General features: G+C 41.5%; 1 protein-coding gene across 1 annotated transcript in view; it reads left to right on the top strand.

Moving 5' to 3' along the window:
* Positions 1 to 21,839, top strand: part of FANCI (FA complementation group I) — a gene marked incomplete at both ends in the record, with an annotated part of 97,650 nt that overhangs the window by 18,100 nt on the left and 57,711 nt on the right. Inside the window, 9 exons of the mRNA XM_082253467.1 lie at positions 524 to 654; positions 3,221 to 3,374; positions 5,216 to 5,273; positions 6,489 to 6,530; positions 9,417 to 9,540; positions 9,714 to 9,799; positions 14,483 to 14,606; positions 16,792 to 16,884; positions 21,621 to 21,757. Coding sequence (XP_082109593.1) covers positions 524 to 654; positions 3,221 to 3,374; positions 5,216 to 5,273; positions 6,489 to 6,530; positions 9,417 to 9,540; positions 9,714 to 9,799; positions 14,483 to 14,606; positions 16,792 to 16,884; positions 21,621 to 21,757 — 949 coding nt within the window. The remainder of the gene's footprint in view (positions 1 to 523; positions 655 to 3,220; positions 3,375 to 5,215; positions 5,274 to 6,488; positions 6,531 to 9,416; positions 9,541 to 9,713; positions 9,800 to 14,482; positions 14,607 to 16,791; positions 16,885 to 21,620; positions 21,758 to 21,839) is intronic.

Below are 21,839 nucleotides of genomic sequence, written 5' to 3'. Positions count from 1 at the left end.
GGGTTATATAGACGTTTACTAAATCTGTCACCGGAGGGGGGAAGGAAGCAGATAAGCAAGCAGAGCTCTCACTTTTGGGTGGAACTCCACTTAAACTGTAACTGCATATAGGCCCATTCAAACCCTTCACCTGAATGTTAATGTTTGCTCATTTTTGCAGTGAGGTGTTCTGTACAGAGACATTTTAATGAACAAACAAAAGCATTTTTTCTATTTTTTACAAAGCAGCACACAACATGATGCAAAGTATTTATACCTGTGCATTGTGGTGCTCTATAGTGCAGGTGTTTTTTTAACTATATTGTGTGTGTGTGTGTGTGTGTGTGTGTGTGTGTGTGTGTGTGTTAAGGTACCATTTGGAATTAATGGCAATGCACATATCTCTACAGGTACTCTCAATTCGAGTTTTTGTTCACCATTGTAGGTCGGGTTAAGGTTGAAAATGCAGCACTTAATATTATTTTATTCTGTCCGCAGTCAATAATTTCCTGCAAGCACTAATTGTTTTGTATTCTCCTGCCAGGGTCACCATGTACGGAGGATGGCGCTGTCCGCCGGAGGTTAGCAGTCTATAAGCACTGCATTGAGCTTGTTGAGTCTGGAGATCTACAGAGAGAAGTGGCTAGCGAGATTGTGGGGCTGTTAATGCTAGAGGTGAAAAAACAAATGGATATTCTTATTTTTATTGATATCTGTTATGTAGCCTGATGTAGATCTGTTACCTAACCGTTTGTTCAAATGTTAGATAACTGTCTTACTAAAATAAACAAAGGGCTAATGCTGGGTTCTCTACTTTGACCTTTCTAATTTTATTTTTTTTCCTGGTTCCAGTTTCTGCTTTATTCTCTGTTTACCCATTATCTACCTCATGATATTTCAAATAGAGGGTGTTTTAGTTTTCCTTTTGGTCTACCCCTCTCCTCACTTCCAGCTGGTTTATTTTATAAAACCATTCTTCAAGCCTCACACCATGCAATCTATTGTTTCAATATCTAAACACTGCATCTTAGCACCACAAACCAAAAGCCCTATTTAATTCATTTTTATTATTCAGAGTAAATTCCATCCATCCATGTCCACCCTAGCATTTCTGCCTGTAGCTATCTTGAGTAAGGTCAGACGATTCATGTAGCATTTGCTTCCTGGAATTCATAGCTCAGGCATGCAGGTAGGAGGGTGGGCTTAGCTGAGAAAAAACTCCTGAAAACTCCTGCAAAGTATGACATCATTTGTCTTGGCCTGGAAACCAGGAAGTAACTGAAGAAATATTAAAAAAAAAAATGTATGAACAAGTAAATATAATAGTATTGTAATATACTTTCCTATATATTTTATGAATGCTAACAGTATAAGGTTTTAAAACCGTTCATGTTGAGTGAGAGAGTGAAGTTCCACTTTAAGATGGCCATACACAATACAATCTGATCGATGGATACACTTGGGAACAACCAGCCTGCCCATAGATGGATCAAACCTCAGCCGGTTAAGCAGGGACTGTCTCAATCTGTCAATGGGTGGCTTTAGTCTCAGCCTCTGATATGGCATCATTCAGAGGCCAGGAAGAGAGAGTGGCGCTGTGCGAGAGTGGGCTGGGTGTAAGGTAGGTAATTCAATTAAAGGAAGACTAGCTGAAGACTACGGGCTAAGTATGAGCAATGTTTATCTCCAGTGTGTAATTTCCTCTGTACAGTGAACTGAATCACTCCTTGGGTTCGGGGGCGCTGCTGCATTAGTGGCCAGTGACAGTGTTATTCCCTTCATGCTGCATTAGTGGCCAGTGACAGTGTTATTCCCTTCATGCTGCATTAGTGGCCAGTGACAGTGTTATTCCCTTCATGTTGCATTAGTGGCCAGTGACATCGTTATTCCCTTCATGCTGCATTAGTGGCCAGTGACAGTGTTATTCCCTTCATGTTGCATTAGTGGCCAGTGGCAGTGTTATTCCCTTCATGCTGCATTAGTGGCCAGTGACAGTGTTATTCCCTTCATGTTGCATTAGTGGCCAGTGACAGTGTTATTCCCTTCATGTTGCATTAGTGGCCAGTGGCAGTGTTATTCCCTTCATGTTGCATCAGTGGCAGTGTTATTCCCTTCATGCTGCAATTAGTGGCCAGTGGCAGTGTTATTCCCTTCATGTTGCATTAGTGGCCATTGATGGTGTTAACTCCTTCATGCTGCATTAGTGGCCAGTGACAGTGTTGAATAGCCCTGTCATATTGCATTGTGAAGGGGTTAATAAACACTGCCCACTAATGTGAAACAAATGGTTTCATTAACACTACCACCGATAGACCACCAATGGGGAGGGATGTTTTAAGTACGACTGCCACTGACCATCAATGCATCGCTAAACGCATTAAGGTTTTATAAGCTGCAAATCTGAAAATTGTTTCAGTGGTTCCAAGAGATATCAAACTTTTTGCCAAGGGTTTCCCCATTGTAAAAAGGTTGAGAAAGACTCATGTAATGCAAGTGCCTGTGCGAATAGCTAAAAATTGATTGGATTGTATAAGTTTGTCCTTTTATCGCATAGTTTGGGTAAAATTAAATGAGATTGTACAGATTGTGGTGTGTATGGCCACCCCTACACTGACTGGAACAAACTCACAACATGCAAGTTGAATATGTAGCTTTATAATGGTGGACCTTTTTCTGGATTTAAAACAAAGGTATTAAAGCAACGAGGTATTGCGTGTTATACCTCATTGGTAGAGAAGGTGATTATTATTTTATCTTTGATACCAAAAAGCGTGTTAGCCTCTACACAGCGCTGCAGTTAATCCTAACTCAGCTTTCAACAGTTTGAAATGGAAAGACTAAATGAAGACACTACACGCCACTGCTATATGCATTTTTATATTGAGATATCTTCATTATTCTCGTCTTTTGTTCTGTGATTTCTGTTTTTATGTCAGCAGGTGGTGATTTTTTTTTTTTTTTTGCTGGATAAGAAGCAGAGCTTAATTTACACCACATAACTAGGGAATAACATCACTTTATTTTTGTGTTGCTCTTGGATGCAACACCATTCTGTATTGCATCCCCTTTGCTCCAGAATAAATGGTCAGAAATCAAAATCATTTCAGTTATTGGCAGTTGCCAAGCATACTTATATTAAAAATAATCATTTGATTGTGGAATTCTCTCTCTAATCCACTATAAATTGTCATCCTGCTAAAATAAATTCATACTTTTTAAGTACCTTGATTTTCTCTTTCAGGTTCATCACTTACCAGGGGCGTCCCTTCTTGATTTGGCAAACTTGTATGTTGAAACAGTGAAAGCGGGAAGCATGTCCAATGGGAAGTCTTTGGAACTGTTCCCTAATGTGCTTAAAGCTCTCTCATCAAAAGAAACTTTAGTTTATGGCAATGGTAACAAACTTTTTCTATTAAAACATTTGTGTGCACTGAGCCCATTGCTAGCTATACGTATTACATTTCCTTTACATTTGCCAAAACAATGTAATGGGAGGGCCTTCATTACCATTCTTTCTATTTTGTATCCTATCAGGCAGGCCATTGTGCTACAGTTGTTGATAGATCTCAAGATTGTGTAGCCAGATTTTAACATTAAATTGTAGCTGCTTTAATAGGGCCCAGTGTGTTGGCTAGTGAGAATATTTGTGGCAAATATCTCATTGAATCAAAAACCAGCAGATAATATTGGCTGTATGAGCTGAGTGGGAGTGGGTTACTGTCAAACATTACCCACTCCCTGTAAAAGAAAAAAAAATGTCTCAAATATGTTAGGGGTGGGGAAGAGGATAAGCAATGCTTTCACTTTTGAGTGAAGGTTAGCTTTAACCTCTTCACGCCAACAATACACAAATATGCAACCTCACGGTGGGTGGGCCTTGACGCCAAGTGGCTGTATATTTGCGTATTAAAATGTAAACAAACCTGTGCCGAGAGTGCGCTCCTGGCAGAGTTACCGTCACCGAACGGAATGTTTTGCGATCAGGAGCTTTCCAATCATGTGACAGCCAATCATGGCGATCACATTATCATAAATCCTGCCCCGCCCCCTGGCATCAGAAACCCCTTATGCCCCTTTCACACATACGGTCCGTTCAGTTCATCAGTTCCGTCACTTCAAAATGTATCAGTTTTTCATCCGTTTCTTTTTACATCCACTACCAATGCAAAAACGGATGAAAAATGGACCGTTTGTCTGTTTTTTCATCTGATCCGTTTTTTTAAGGGAAGAAAAATAGGGCTTTCACTCATTCAAATAAATGGATATTGACGGAAGCGGATGAAAATGGATGTAAATGGATGATCATCCGTTTTTCCATAGAAATGCATTGATGATTATTTTTCATCCGTCAACGGATGGATGAAAAACGGACAAACGGTCCTTATGTGTGAAAGGGGCCTAAAAGGGCTGGGATGTGCCGGTGTTAAGAGGTTAGGTAACTAAATTACATTTTCTTTTGCAAAGTATTTATTGAGATTTTCATAAATACCATACAGCGCAAGATCTCAATATAAAAAGTAATACTGTACATAGAAAAGTAATAATAAAATAATGTGGGCTGATGACAATGAGAACAGTGTAACACCAGGCCATTGTGAATACAATAGCGGCCCAAGAAGGCCGTGCAACCAAAAGACAGGTATACACTTGCGCAGGAGATCGCTTAAACTTGTATGCACCTCCTGATTGATCAGGGCCACCTACAACCTTAGGGCGGAGGCAACATCCACACCCTGAACAAGTTTGCAGACAAAAAGCCCCTAGGGGCCCAAAAAGTACAGTGAGTCCTGCATTTATTTCTGTTTTATTTCCTCTAATTACCTGACACTTGTAATCTGTGCTTTTTCTAAGGAAGCTCAGCAGGTGTTCACTTTTAATAGTGTTAATAAAGTGTGCATACTAGCAAAAAAATTGATTGTCTTGAAACTTTAGCCAATGATTTTTTTTTTCCCTACCTGGGTGAAACCTGTGACAAGGAGGAAAAAAAAAAAAGACGCTGTCTGTCTGATAGTAGAAGGTCCCTCTCCTTTAAAATTGCATTAAACCAAGAAAATGAGAATTACTGTATATAAATAAAAATGGTGTTCTGCATTGTGGGAAATAGTTTTTTTTTTTTATAATTCAAACACACATCCAGCGTTATGCAAAATATAAAAAAAAAAAAAAAAAAAAAAAACTGGTGATTTTATTTTTAATCCTGACTCACTTTTATGACCTTTTTTTTTTTTTTTTTAAGGAGAGTTAACAGGAGAAGAGTGCAAGAAACAGATTATCAATAGTCTGTGCTCTAGCAGGTAAGGTTTTGTCCATGTATGCATGTTACTAAAGCTTGACCATACATTGTTCAGTTTTTCTTGTTCCTGAACCGATTCCCCCAACCACAGATTCAAGTGGATAGTGAATCCTCCCCATATGCGATGTATTCTGACAGCGGGGGGGACTTCCCTTATATCGAAATACACAGATCTGCATTGCAGGCATTGGCTGTAGCTGCTGATTGAGTGTCTTTTATCTGACAGTGCGGTTGAACAGAAGTTGATCGGTAGATGGATTTCTGTCCAACTGCAGTGGCCACACATGGATCAAAATTCAGCTGGACGAATTGCGATCGATCTATGGCCACCTTAAGGCTCCTTAGATTGGGTGCCCATTTGTGTTGGAATATACCTCAGCTTTTCTTTTGCATTGAGCCCCCACTGTAAACTCTGTTGCTGCATTTTCAAATATTTTAGATTTTTGACTGGAGTACATAGAGCAGTTAAAGTGGTTGTAAACCTTAGATGTGAAATCTGAACAAAGTATACCCCTCTATAACTGTGATGGCGAACCTTGGCACCCCAGATGTTTTGGATCTACATTTCCCATGAGGCTTATGCACTCTGCAGTGTACTTAAGCATCATGGGAAATGTAGTTCCAAAACATCTGGGGTGCCAAGGTTCGCCATCACTGCTACTGTGTACTTGTCTTAATTAAGAGCACTAAGTGATTGACGGCCTCAGCTCTGTTCCTGTGTGCTGTGTGGAAGGGGGGTGAGTCTCCTTCCTCCAATCAGCTCTCAGAGCTCTCTTCGCTGAGCTCTGCAGAGGGCAACTTCAGCTCTCTGCCTCCCTTTTTCTGAATTCTCAGGCAAGCTTTATAATTTAGCATTTTGAACAGATGTAGAGAAGAGATGGCTGCAGATAGACAGATAGAACTTATTTAGAAGAATTTGTTTCATCTCTGTGCATCACCTGAGGCCAGTCACTTCACTGGGTATATGTAAGGGTTTACAACCACATTAACTTTCAAATTATTTCAAGTTAATTAGAGTGTTGGTGATATTTATTTGTGCTGCCTGAGTTGGCCAATCAGATCGCCAGTACTGGAAACAACATTGCTGTGGTGCAATCAAGCCAGTTCCTAATGCATATGTTTTTTTATTTTTTTATTTTATTTATTGATCCCAGTGTATATTTAGAATTATGCATTTGTGTAGATTTTTTAGTGTGTCTTTGCTTTACGTTTTCAGATGGGACCCAAAATGTGTCATTTTCCTTACCTCAATGTTTAGGTAAGATTACTTAAGCAGTCAGTGTTCATATCTTTTTGATTGCCTGGTATGTCATTCCTGAAATAATGCATATGTTGGAAAGAGATATTTAGAGAGGTTTAACACCCACAAGCAGGACTTGCCTCTTTTCTCATTATCTGCGGATTTTTGGCACACAGAGACATCACAACACATGCTCATATATACTAAATACCTTATTTATCGGTGTATAACACGCACTGGCGTATAACACGCACCTTCATTTTAAGAAGGAGGTTTCAGGAAAGAAACATTTTAATCAAATAAAAATAATAGTACACAGCCCCTTTCATTATACAGTTCCCTCATGCACAGTAGGACACAGCAGCTTTGAATCTAGAGGGGGTGTCAAGAGTCATACATTCCACTGTCTCCATCCTAGTACCTGTACTTCCCAGCTGAGCCCCTACATGTATTGTAGTTGTGGGACTTGGGAGGGGTTTGAGGTGTGTTGGAGATGAATTTGGTTATACAATAACTTTTTCTCCCTTTCTCCAGCCCCCTTTACACGGCACAGCCCCCATGCATTACCAGGAGATCCCCAGTCTCCTGGGACAGCCCTGCAAGCGTACTCTAAAGTAAAAGGAAAAAATTACTGCCAGCCCCTTTTCATAGATGCTTCCTACATTGTCAGTGTAATAGTAAACCGATGCCTCTAAATACCTTGTTCGCGCCGTTCTTTCAAATCCGATCATGTGACCGCTCTCCTCTGACGTTGAATGGCCGATCACTCAGAGGAGGAGGAGCGGGAGGAGGAGTGCGGCCAGAAAGAAGGAAACAAGCAAGGTATTTAGAGGCAGCGTTTTGACATGAGAGTGATATAATGTAGGAAGTATTTATAAGAAGGGGCTGGCGCTGATTTTTTCCTGACGGCAGAGTACGCTGGCAGGGCTGTCCCGGGGGCCAGGAGAGGCGGGGTGGCCAGCCTGACACCACTCCTCCGGACCGCCGATTTCCCCCCCCCCCCCACATTGCTAAAAAAACAAAATATCGGCGTATAACACGCACCCATTGTTTGCACTATTTTTTCAGGGGAAAAAAGTGCTTCTTATACACCGATAAATACGGTAATTTCTAAGTTGTACTTTCACTTTGCCACTGTGCAAATCTGTCTCTTCCTGGTCCTTCCCCCAATGAGATCCCACCTTCAGCACACACACACACACACACACACACACACACACACACACACACACACACACACACACACACACACACACACACACGTCTTAACCTGGTATACCTCTTTGAGTGCACACTTTCCAGTTCCTTTACCAGAAAATCTTCTATCTGCAGTCGCACACTCCCACCACACAAATTGCATATTGAACAGTGTCCATGTCTTCCCCTTAGACACTACACACTGAGCCCAGACACACAGGAGTTGATTTAATAAAACTGGAGAGTGCAAAATCTGGTGCAGCTCTGCATAGAAACCAATCAGCTTTCATGTTTTAGTGTCAAAGCTTAACCCCCTGCTGACCGCTCTATAGCAGTTTTACTGCCATAGGGCCGCTTCTGCTGTGATTATTAACAGCAGAAGCTGATCTGCGGGTTCCAGGCACTCTATGTTCGCCGACATCCACTGATCGTCGGGCAGAGACTCAGAACGGAGCTCTACCTATGTAAACAAGACAGAGTTCCTTGACAGGGAAGAAGAGGTGGATTTTATGTTCCTGCAAAGCAGGGACTAAAATCCTCTCTTCCCCCTAGTAAAAGCAGCACGCATAGTGTACACAAACACTAGCTAGGCACACAGTTAACCCTTTGATCGCCCTAGATGTTTAACCCCTTCCCAGTCAATGTCAGTACAGTGACAGTGCATATTTTTAGCATTGATCACTGTATTGGTGTCACTGGTTCCTGCTCAGTGTCCGATTAGCTGCTGCAATATTGCAGTCCCGCTATAAGTCGCTGATCGCCGCCTTTACTAGTATAAAAAAAAAAATCCAGTATATATCCCATAGTTTGTAGACGCTATAACGTTTGTGTAAAATAATCAATATACACTTATTGGGATTGTTTTTTTTTTTTACCAAAAACATGTAGCAGAATACATATTAGCCTACATTTCTAAATAATTTTTTTTGGATAGCTTTTATAGCAGAAAATAAAAAATATTGTTTGTTTTTCAAAATTGTTGCTCTTTTTTTTGTTTATAGCTCAAAAAAACAAAACAACACCGAGGTGATCAAACACCACCAAAATAAAGCTCTATTTGTGGGGGGGGGGGGAACAAACATTTTATTTGGGTACAGCATTGCATGAACGCGCAATTGCCAGTTAAAGTAATGCAGTAACGTATTGCAAAAAAGTGTCCCGGTCATGAATGGGGGTAAATCCTCCGGAGGTCAAGTGGTTGATTGAACAAGCTGAAGCTGGAAGCTGATTGGCTACCATGCACAGCTGCATCAGATTCTGAGTGCTCCAGTTTTAGTAAATCTCCCCCACAGTGTTGAGGCTCAGCACTTAGCAGCAGTTTGTGCCCCTTTCCCCTTCGGCAATAGTTTCTTATTACTCCCCATTGTGTGTGTGTGTGTGTGTATCTGGGTATAGACGGACTGAAATTCGGATGGTTCAGCAAGGACCAGCCGAATTTCTATCTCTGTACAGTGTGTTTGACAGAAATCGATCGTTGGATTGTCTTCTGTCAGACATCAACTTTTCTTTATCCGCGGATGCAGTCAGTCTCAAGAATCAGTTTTTTTTTTGTTTAGCCCGCTGGCTGCACATACTGGTGGCCCCCATCATACTCTCCAGCTTACACTGCCACTTCTTTTACTATTTGTTATATCCCCAAGCTATTCCATTCTGAAACAAGAACTTGTTTACGTTTTCAAGTGTCTTCTGGAATGTTTTCTCTTTTAGAGATGTATTACTGAGTACAGAAGAGTTGCAGTTTGTAGTGGAGAAAGTACTAAGACTGTTATCTAAGATGGATCTCCAAGAAATGCCCCCTTTGGTTTACCAGCTTCTCCTTCTTTCTGCCAAGGTAATATCATAATGTAGCTTTTATTGTGTGTAACAAAGAGACAGTCAGTCATTATTGCAAGCGTCACCAGAATGTGTGAGTACTGTATGAGTGTTATGGGATGTTCTCTTTTTATATTCTATTTTTAAACATTTTTTATATCTTATTTTTGTTTTCCTGTTGTGTTAATGCAGGGGAGTAAAAGAACCATCCTGGAAGGAATTATCTCAGTTTTTAATGATCTGGATCAGAAGTTGATGCTTGAGGCCAAAGATGATGAGTAAGGGCATTTATACTTTCATTTTACTTTCAATTCGTTGGCCTTGGCATTCCTTTTTATGGGGCACTATTTAGATGATTTAATTGTAATTTGGTAGAAAAAGAATGCATGTTTTTTTTTGTCTCTAGCAGACATAACTGGTCTGTGAGCAGCAGTTGTATATATGTTTTCTGTAACTTTAAACTTTGTGAAGCCCTACTCTGTGTCTTACAGCCGGTCTCTGTATTGTACAATGACTTCCACAGTCTGGGTCTGTGCTGTAAGCTTCTTGTGCGCAGTGTAATTTTTTTTGTTCCTGGGTAACTATGCACATGCTAAGACTATGTTACACAGTACTTACACATTTATTTAACCACTTTACCACCGGAGGATTTTGCTGTCTTACGTCCAGGCCACTTTTTGTGATTCGGCGCTGCGCGAATTTAACTGACAATTGCGCGGTCGTCCTTTTTTTCCCACAAACAGAGCTTTATTTTGGGGGTATTTGATCACCTGTGCGATTTTTACTTTTTGCACTATAAACAAAAAAAGAGCGTTTATTTTGAAAAAATATTTTTAACATTTTTTTTATATGAAATTCCCCCCCAAAAAATGTAAAAATCAAAATTTTTTTAAATTTTTGGCCAATTTGTTTTCTGCTACCTATGTTTGGTAAAAAAATCACAATAAGCGTATTTTGATTGGTTTGCGCAAAAGTTATTGCGTTTACTAACTAAGGGAAAGATTTCTGTCATTTTTGGTGTGTTTTTTTTTTTTTTTTTTACGAATAATGGCGATCTGCGTTTTTTTTTTTTTTTTGCGGGACTGCGACATTGCGGCGGACAGATCGGACCCTTGACTGACATTTTTGACACTTTTGGGGGGTACCAGTGACATTACTACAGTAATCAGTGCTATAAATATGCACTGTTACTGTAAAAATGACACTGGCAGGGAAGGGGTTAATGTATGCCTGGTGCTTACTAACGTGTGTGTGGGGAGGTGACTGAGTGACACAGGGACAGATCGCATGTTCAGCTATGCTGAACCCTGCAATCTGTCACTGTTTGTCACTTAGGAGATCCGCCCGCTCTGTTTACACAGGCGGGCGGATCTCCAAACTAGATTCCCCGACGATCGGGGAAGAGCAGCGGCGATCGCCGCCGCTCCTCCCCTGGCCCGACTCCCGCTGTGACTGAAAACAGCGGGAGCGTGCCTCCGGCCGCCTACAGGGGGAGGAGTCCAGTGACGTAGGTCTACGTCGCTGGACGGAATTGAGCCACTTTGCCGCAGTACAGTCCCAGTGACTGGTCGGCAAGTGGTTAATGATCATGTAGAAACTAGTTTTGGCCTTGTCCTAAATATTGTAAGTTTCTCCATATCATTTGGTATTTTCTTTGGAATAATTAAAATAGTTTTCCAGTAAAGCATAAATGTTAAACCATATACCTGCATCCATTCTAATCATGCATAGGCTTAAGCTGGCCAAAGATGGTCTCTGCTGAACCAATCTTTGCTTTGATCCACACATGCAGCCAATGGACTGCAGCACTGATCAGTTTATTCTGACAGTGGAGAAGTTCCGCAGGGAGAATTCCTTCATTCACCTCCAATGTGTGATTGGGGGAATCGGTTCAGTTTTTTTTTTTTTTATCCCTCTGGCTGAACGAAAAAAACGGAGCCATGTATGGTCAGCTTTAGGACTCTTTCACACAGGCAGCTTCCGCTCTAACCTACAAGGGATCTGTGAGCTGATCCCCTGCTGATCGGAGCGGGCGGCGGATCACAGTTTCAGCAGATTGGACACAGACCAATCCATCTCTGCTCTATGGGCGGCAGAGAGTAAACGTACTCCACTGTCCATTTTACACCCAGCTACCTCTGATCCAGTCCGCACAAACGGAAGAGGATGCAGTCGTCCTCAGTGTTTTTTTTTTTTTTTTTATATTTTTAGCGGGCCTGATCAGACCCAGAGGTAGGTGGGTGTAAACGGACGCAAGTCCATAGGAACATTCCTATCGGGTCCACCTGAAAAACTGACAGGCGGACCTGATCGGATTGACCGTGTGAAAGGGCCCTTAGTCCTCCCAATGTTCTGTTCCTTCCTTTTTGATAACTGAAGATTGTCTGTCTGGTTATTTGGTGCTGAACTGCTGAAAGTGAATGGAAACCGGAGGCACAGTGACATAAGATCGCTGCACAGAGTAGGAACATTGCTTATAAGAAATAATTGCATTGTCAAGGCAGCAATCAGATAATCCTCAGGTAGGATCGCTGTGGTAATTGGTGATTTTGTAACAATTAATCACTGCAAGAATAAAGAAGTCTTCGCAATCTTTCTGGGTAACCTGGGGAAAGAAGTTCGGATAAATATCAGAGTATTTTGTTTATGTAGGCAATATAGGATCCAAATAATGCATGTTGCTTAAAGTGATTTGTAAACAATCACCTTTTAAAACAACTCATTCAGTTTAAAATAGAAATGAAAGGCAAAACCTTTTTGTATAGCTCTAAAAAAAAAAAAAAAAAAAAAAAACATTATAAACCCCCCCCCGTTTTTTTTTTTTTTATAACTGATCTCATTCCCTCTGTTCTTAGCTGCATAAGAGCTGGGGGGAGGAGAAGCAGCACCACACTGAGCTTGCCATTGAATGGCTGGGAAGCGGGGGCGTGTCAGAACAAGTCTGAATATTGCAGGAGAGCACACTGAGTTCCCAGCATAGCTAAAGAACTGACCACAGTGTGCTCTCCTGCTTAGCGTGGTCAGTTTTTAACAGGAAAGGAGAGAGACTGGCAGGAACACCAGGGATTTCACACAAAGGAAGCAATACAAATAGAACAGGAGACTTTCTCATACAAGTACATGTTACAGCAGGCACATATCAGGAATATGAAGTGTTAGGGTAACAAACGCTTTAAGGCCACATAACAGTAAGTAACTATTATAAGGCAGCTTTGTTTTCAGGCAGGCATTGTTAAAGGATAAGTTCACCTTTTGTAACCTGTTGCACCCATTTTCAGGGTGTAACATGTTAGATGCATTAGCCTCCTCACTTCCCCAACCCCCCTTTTGACAACGAGTGGGGGAACATCTCCCCCTGCTTTGCTGACACAATTAAAAAAAAAACAAAAAAAAAACGCGTTTGTGCGGGGCTCAGCCCACCCAGCTGTGTCATTCATTCACAGAGTTCTGTGAATGTGAAAACTACAAGTACCAGCAGCCTTTGCGGCTGTCGGCTTCTAGATCTCAATGAATTATCAGGGCGCTTTTGAGCGTGCTAGGTAGTTCATTGAGTCTTTCTGTCAGTGTGTATCTGCCTGCTCCTATGAGGTACTAGCAGACCGCTTACACAGACTGTCTGCAAGAGCCCTGCATAGCACCCGCTATCTACTGATCATAGGTGCAATGCTTTGAGGGCTCATAGTAAAAAAAAAAAATAAAAAAAAATCAATTTTTTTTGCCTGTGAAAAGATGTGCATTGGATTTTTTTTTTTGCAAAGATGAACTTATCCTTTAACCACTTGCCGACCGCGCACGACTATCTACTGCGGCGGTCGGCCCCGTACTGGCAAAGTGACGTAGTACTACGTCGCTAGCCTGAGAGCCTCTGGGGGGCGAGCGCGCCCTGCTGGAGGTGCTCTCCCGCCCCCGCTCGTTCCCTAACGAGTCCGCGCGTGTGATCGGCGGACCGACGTCCGCCGGTCTCTCGCTATCTCCCCGTTGAGAGGGAGAAAGGCAGACGGCTGATGTAAACATGCCGCCTGTCATTCTCCCTGATCTAACTGCAGAGATCATACGATCCTGCTATGTAGGATCGTATGTCTCTGTGGTTACATCACTAGCCACACCCCTTTGCAGTTAGAAGCACGCCCCTAGGGACACACTTAACCCCTGCATCACCAATAAAGTTAACCCCTTCCCTGCCAGTGTCATTTTTACAGTAACAGTGCATATGTATAGCACTGATTACTGTAGTAATGTCACTGGTACCCCAAAAGTGTCAAAAATGTCAGTCAAGGGTCTAAACTGTCCGTTGCAATGTCGCAGTCCCGCAAAAAAAATCGCAGATTGCCGCCATTACTTGTTTAAAAAAAAAAAAAACCCAAAAATGACAGAAATCTTTCCCTTAGTAAACGCAATAACTTTTGCGCAAACCAATCAAAATACGCTTATTGCTTTTGATTTTTTTTTTACCAAACATATGTAGCAGAAAACAAATTGGCCTAAAATGTTAAAAAATTATGATTTTTACATTTTTTTTTTTTTTGGGGAATTTCATATAAAAATTTTTGAAAAATATTGTTGTTTTTTCAAAATTGCCGCTTTTTTTGTTTATAGCGCAAAAAGTAAAAATCGCACAGGTGATCAAATACTTCCAAAAGAAAGCTCTGTTTGTGGGAAAATAAGGACGTCGATTTCATTTGGGTACAGCGTCGCACGACCGCGCAATTGTCCGTTAAAATCACGCAGTGCCGAATCGCAAAATAGGGCCTGGTCAGGAAGGGGGTAAAATCTTCCAGGGCTTAAGTGGTTAATACTACCTGATGCTGATTTGAATTACTGTCTGTTGTCTATTAGACCCACAGTTGTAATAGCTTAGGCTGAACTATATAAGCTAGCATTTGTTTGCTTGATTTGAAAGAATCAGTGTTTTCCTCCCATTACATGCAGTTCTGTATATAATCTTTGCAATTTGTTTCTAGCTCAATAGATCTCGATGATTCCACTATCCCAAAGGAACAGCTGCGTCAAGTAGAGGGCACCATCATCTTGCACATTGTCTTTGCTATTAAATTTGACCAGGACCTGGGAAGAGAGTTAGTCAAGGTAATTAGATGTATTACTTATTTTATAAAGGAGAACAGTATAAAGATGAGGGCATCTGTCTGTCCTTTTGCAAGAAAATATACACAGAAACATGATCTACAGTATGTGAAGCCACTAAAGTTCTGCTTGGTGTTTCGGTCCGGACAGATGTTTTAGAGCTGACATCCTTATCCTTGTTTAGAACAGAAATAAAGTTTTTCGACTTGCAGCATCTTTTACTATAATGTGAAAATATGCATTTCATATTTGCACTTTATGCACTCTCTCTCACCTTGTAACGTGCTATATCCAGCGCTGCAACATCCACAATCCCCCTTGTCACTCCATCACTAGGTCTTCCATCTTCTTCCTCCTGTTGTTCAGGAATGTTTAGTCACCTTGACTGGTAAAGCTGAGATGACATAATTTCCAAATATGCGCACAGGAATTAATTTTAACCTGGCACTTCCAGCATTTTACATATGGCTGAATTGTAGACTGAGCTGTGCATGTATGACTGTCAGTGTACAATTTAAAAAAAAAAAAAACTGCTAGCAGACTAAGGGTCCTTTCACACTGGGTGGACCGTTTTTTTTTTTTGCTCCGCTCCAGCACTTTTTTTTTTTTTTAACAGACCTGGATGACACTTGTCGTCCGGTCCGTATGTACGTTTATCATCCCATCTGTTTGCGGATGATAAACGGAGATAATGCATGTCAATAGGATTGCGGATGTCAGCAGATGACACCGCTGACATCCGATTTTGCGTCAGTTCCGTTTGTTTAAACGGAAGAAAAATAGGGTTCTCTTCCGTTCAAAAAAACTGAACTGATCGGAAAGGACGCAAATTAGATGTCAGCGGATGCTCATCCGCTGACATCCGCAAACGCATTGACATGCATTCTTTCTGTTTTTCATCCGCAAAAAAATGGGATGACATACGAACCGCCCGTGTGAAAGGACCCTTAGATAATCATGGCGGAAGAGACTCTGTATGTCTCTTCTGCCATAAATTCTTTCCTATGTGCTAACAGTTTTTTTTACATTGCTCGTTTACTTCCACTTCAATATTTTGTAAGGCAACGACCTGGAGTATGTTTGTTTCTGTACTGGGGACTCCTGATAAATACATACTTATGCAGAGTCAATTGCACTCTAGTCTAAATAGTGAAGTAATATGCCAGCCCTGGATTTTTTTCAAAAATTTTCAGCAATGGCAGCTACTATATTTGTATCCTGAGTCCCGGTTCACACTTGTGCGTGTGCGAGGTTCGCATGTAATATCGGAGCGCACTGCTCCGACATTACATGCGATCGGCTGTGCCGTGCGAGTTTAGCCATACAGTTTGTATGGCTAAATTCGCACCGCAGCTGCACCAAACACGCACAGGGACCCTTTTTTTCAGCCGCATCAGGATCGGATCGCACAGCGGTTCACACTTGTGCGATCTGATCCTGTGCGAACTGCACGATCGCACTGCGATATGCGATCAAACTGGGGGCGTCGTTAAGATTACATTGACACCCCCAGCGTATCGCATATGACAGTGTGAACTGCCGGGGGTGCGTGTGCGATGCGGGAACAGGCTACGGATTCGCAGCCTTCCCGCACTCGCATAAGTGTGAACCGGCACTGACAGTCTATACATGTTTGCATGTTTATGTTCACTATTCCTATGTTTGTTTTAAAAAAATCCCCAGAAGTTAAACACACTGTGAGAATTTGGCCCCTTTCACACGGGGCAGATCTTCTGATCCCTGTTGAGCAGGTGGAATACCTGTCTATCTCCAGTCACGGAGAGTCCTACTGTCAAGTCCTACTCTCCTCTATGGGAAGATCTGTTGAAAAAGGACAGCCTGTCCATTTTCATCTCATACCATCCACCCACCTCACCCACTGGACGGATAGAAAACCTATTGCTATACCTCTGTTTTGAGCAGATCTTGTTAGATCAGATGCCAGGGTGTCAGCGGACATGTGTGGCCTGATTGGGCCCACCTGAAAAATGGACAGGCTGCCCGATCAGTCCGATTGTGTAAAAGCGGCCTTAAAGTAAAGCATGAAGTGTTGGTGAAAAAGGCTTTTTGTTTTTAGCATGTGGTTTGGATGGTAATTTATATTAAATGGATGCAATGCTTTTATTTTAAATGCACAGTACAGATATTGTCTCACCCAATCTTCTGCTTTTTTTTTTACCTATAACAGGCTGCACAGCAGGGGGACACAAACAAATTTTTATGCCCTTTCAGTGTTGCTCTCCTCCTGTCTGTGTCCAGAATACATAGGTTTGAAAAACAGGTAAGAGTTATTATTTTATACCACATACAGTATACACATTGACTTGTGTTTTTGTAGGCTACCAATATATTATAAATGATTATATTTTATACTGATACGTTTTCAGGATTCATACCTGAACTGAGCTGAGTGCTGTATACACAGTATTGTGTGTATTGAATTTCGTTGCCAAATAATTTGTATACCTATTCAGTCTTATGCAGGCTGTTGTGCTACATTTTATAACTAGGCTTGCTTATGACCTCCCTGCAGACTACACTGCAGTTAAAATGATTGTAAACCCATATAATTCTTTCTTTAAATAACAAACATATCCTACTTACCTGCTCTGTGCAATTTTTTTTTCAAAGAGCAGCCCCGATTCTCCCCTATTTTGGGGTCCCCTCTAGGCTCTCCTGTGCCCCCCCGTCCCTGCTGAGTGCTTGCTATGGGGGTCACCCGTGGGCTCGCTCCCGAGCTGTGCTCTGTGTGTCCATTGATACACAGAGCGTGGCTCAGCCCTGCCCCCACTCCCTCCTTATTGGCTTTGAATACTAAAAAACCTTGTTTGTTTGTCAATGTGAATTTTAATAAAAAATCTGTATATATTTGGTAAATTTATGATTTTGATCTAAACAATAGTCCTCACCCTGAGTTGCACTTCCCCCGAAATGCAAATTTTCTTCTCCACTGTTGAAAATATTTTTTAATACATATAATGGCTCCACTTTCTGTTCTGCAGTGCTAAATAAAGGTTCTTCTCTGCTTCTACTCAGATATATGCAGGTCTGTTTTTAGCTGGCTTAGTGACAATAGACATCTTATATCAGCAGTAAGGCCCCATTCATGCGGAGCGGATTCTGTTCTGATCAGCTCAGCACATCCGGTGTAACGTTAAAAAACCCTACCTCGTGAAAATTCCCTACCCTCGTCACCTCCTGTCACATACGTCATGGAACAGCTGAGCAGCTTCCCACTGCGCATGCTCACAGCTCTGCATACGTCATTGAACAGCTGAGCAGCTTAGCAGTGCGCATGCTCGAAGCTCCGGAGGGTAGCGAATTTTCACGGGGTAGTGTTTTTTAACGTTACACCGCATCAGCTGTTGCCACGGTTACATTAAAACATATCGGCTGCAACATGAAATCATCTCCGCTCCTACCCCTGTCACTTCCCTGATCTCGGCTACTAAATGTAAAAGCGGCGGGTGTATGAAAATATAAATCACTGAGATCTCGGCTCCGTGATTTATATTTGCATAGACCCGCCGCCGCTTTTACAGTCACAGGGGTAGGAGCGGAGATGATTTCATGTTCCAGCCGAGATGTTTTAACATGTTTTAACCGCGGCAACAGCTGATGCGGTGTAACGTTAAAAAACATTACCCCGTGAAAATTCCCTACCCTCCGGAGCTTCGAGCATGCACACTGCTAAGCTGCTCAGCTGTTCAATGACGTAGGTGCACCGGAAGTGACGAGGGTAGGGAATTTTCACGGGTATGGTTTTTGCACGGAACACCTGGTGTAATCAGACTCTGCTGACTGTTTACACCCGACTACCCTCTCTGATTTGCACGGCCTAGACAGAAGAGGACGGCTCCTCTTCTGTTTCTTTAGCAGATCGAACCCGGAGTTAAACAGGTGTAAACGAACACAAGCCCGTTTACTCCTGTCTGTCCATAGGAATAAATGGACCTTCCAATCAGGTTTTTCAGGCGATGCTGATCAAAACGGCTGCGTGAAAAGGGCCTTAGAGGCAATAGGATGGCACATTTTGTGTTTGTTCAGCCTAGTGACAATTCTGCAAATCTCTAGCTTTAATACCATGACATCAATATGGAAAAGAAAACATGTAAAGATTAGTCTCATTCATTTTTTGAAGGATAAGTATTTAAATAAATCCTAGCTCCCCTTTGTTCTTACCTTAGATCAGTGAGCAAATGCAGGCACTCTGTCCTGGGCCAGCAGGCGCTCTGTCCTGGGCCAGTGGGGCCATTTGGTCCTACATATGTTTTGGCCTTTTTTGTCATATGTCTTTAATGGCAGTTTTCCTTTTATTGTAGGCTGCATACAAACCCATTCAAGTTAAGCTCACAGATTATTGATTCATTGAGCATTTACCCTTTAAGGGCCATCCGGTTAGAGCGCTAATGGCTTCTAGGACGCATCAACAATACATAACACTAAAATAGATAAATGGGTGTTGCATCACTAGTCATGTGACTTCCTCAGGGTGTAAATTTAAGGTGGAATAGTCACTGATATAAGTTGTTTGGGAACAAGTATTGACCTTTGAGTGGAGCACCTCACTACGGTAGATTAAAAGCATCTGGAAATAAGGATAGTGGTTTTTTTTTTTGCCACTTCTTGTTTGGAGACATTTATAACGATAGACTGATGGATAATTGTTATACTAAAACACTTTCACTAATGCACAGGAAAATTGATTTATGTTGATGTTCATGCACAATTATTTGTGAGAGAAGAGTGCTCAACTTGTATATCTATTTTGCTTTATTTCAAGTTATTTGAATGCTCATTATAGTGGTAACAGAAGTTCACTATTATTACCGTGTTTCCCCCGAAAATAGGACCTACCCTGAAAATAAGACCTACTTTTATTTTTGGGGAGGGCTGCAATATAAGCCCTACCCCGAAAATAAGCCCTAGTTTAATGTTTATATAAAACAGTATAAAAGTGGATTCTAGGATTTTACAATGTCCAGTGTGTGTTTCTGTAATCTAATGGTGTGAAATACCTTTGGTACAGTGGCGCTCAGCTGATCTTCCTCTCTGCTCTTCTCCTCTTCTCATAGCTGTCAGCAGGGGATCTCAGCTGATCTCCCGCTCTGCTCTTCTCCTTCTCATAGCTGTCAGCAGGGGATCTCAGCTGATCTCCCGCTCTGCTCTTCTCCTTCTCATAGCTGTCAGCAGGGGATCTCAGCTGATCTCCTGCTCTGCTCTTCTTCTCTTCTCATAGCTGCCAGCAGGGGATCTCAGCTGATCTCCCGCTCTCCTCTTCTCATAGCTGTCAGCAGGGGATCTCAGCCCCTCCCCTCTGCAGTGTTCAGAGCAGGTCACAGAAGCGCCGAGCATTATATTATAATAGTGTGAAATACCTTTGTTACAGCGCCGCTCGGTGCTTCCGTGACCCCCAGCTGACAGCTGGGAGAAGAGAAGGAAGAGCAGCGGGAAATCAGCTGAGCGCCGAGCAGCGCTGTACCGAAGGTAATTCACACTATTATAAAATAATGCTTGGCGCTTCAGTGACCCGCTCTGAGGGGAGGGGCTGAGATCCCCTATTGACAGCTATCAGAAGAGGAGGAGAGGAGAGGAGAGCAGAGCGGGAGATTAGCTGAGCGGCGCTGTACTGAAGGTATTTCACTCTATTAGATTACAGAAACACACTGGACATTATATTAAACAGTGGATACTAGGATTTTACAAACCCTAAACTAGGTTCACACAGGGGTATCCTGACAGGCAGGGAGGGAGAGAAGACAGCACATTACACTTAAGACCTACCTCGAAAATAAGCCCTACTGTGTATTTTGGTGCCAAAGTGATATAACACCCGGCCTTATTTTCGGGGGAAACACGGTATCAATATAGCACGGTTGTTTATTTCTTTAGCTGCGCATGAGTTATTTATAAGAAATGCATAACACTAGGTGGTGTATTAATAAAAAAAATTGCATATCTATTCATCCAATGAAACTGCATGCACAATCATTGTGTCAACTAACCAGCTATTGTGAAAATGGGGCAAAATCCAGGTCAAATGTTCTTTATCTGTTACGGCAAGTAAAGATGGCTACTTTTATAACTAACATAGAATGAATCAGGAAAATAACCATATTATGGGCAATAGATGGAGCCGAGGTCATAGGATATAAATACATCTTATAAGAGAATAGATTGTGTAGTCTTTGTTCTATTTGTTCTATTTGATACTCCGGTATCTCTCTGAGATCTTTTACCCCTCTTTATTTCCACATTCCTTCTTTTATAACCTTTACATCTTTTATTGCCTATAATTCACATATTGCCTTTGATATTCTTTGAATTTAGTATGATGGCAATTTCTGAATTTATTTTCATGTTAATCAATTGATGTTCCATATTGACAAGACACTTCTTTTTTTCATACTCGCACCTACTAAGTGCCTCTTTCTATTTTATTTGTCTACAGTTTATGGTGGCTGTATGTGCCGTTTCTTTCTGTAATTCTTAAGAAAACCTAATGAAAAAAATATATTCAACCTAATTTAAAAATGGATGCCTAGCAACAATTCTAGAGAATGCTGGAGGGAATTGGCAAATACATGAGTCTTGTAGTAGCAATGCTTACATTTATTTGCAAATTCCCTCCAGCATTCTACACATTTTTTAGTGTATCTCTTTTTACTAGGATGTATTTATTTCCTATGATCCCCAGCTCCATCTAGTGGCCACAATGCAGTATTTTCCTGATTCACTCCTCTTTATGAATTAATCTATCTTTACAACTACCTATAATATTTGAAGAACACTCAACCGGAAGAGAAAATGGCCTAATTACATTCGCTTTTGCCTCATTCTCACAACAGTTGTTTAGTTCGCACAGAGCAAATGTAATCGCAGCTTTGCTGGACAAATACCTATGCCTTTTTCTAGAAATACACTCCTAGGAAGAGGATATTCAGCTCCCTACAACTTTGTATCAGTGATTGCTTACATGCTTTTAGTTTAAGTTGACTTGTTGGTTTCATTATGCAGGTTTTTGATTTCCTGAAGGCAATTATTTTAAAAGGATTTAAAGACATCCAGTTTCAGCAAGGTTCAAAGTTTCTCCAGGATTTAGTCCCACAACCAACATGTGTCTCCTCTATGCTCCTGGAAATTGTAAAAAACAGGTAGTATCACTGACAAGTATTTTCTCTACATATGATCACAGATCAGTTTGTATTACCTTTAATATGTTGCATTCTACCTTCT

Source organism: Pelophylax lessonae (genome assembly GCF_965119305.1).
Source record: "Pelophylax lessonae genome assembly, chromosome: 4".
In the NCBI taxonomy this organism is placed as follows: Eukaryota; Metazoa; Chordata; class Amphibia; order Anura; family Ranidae; genus Pelophylax; species Pelophylax lessonae.
This window is presented reverse-complemented; position numbering and strand designations above follow the sequence as displayed.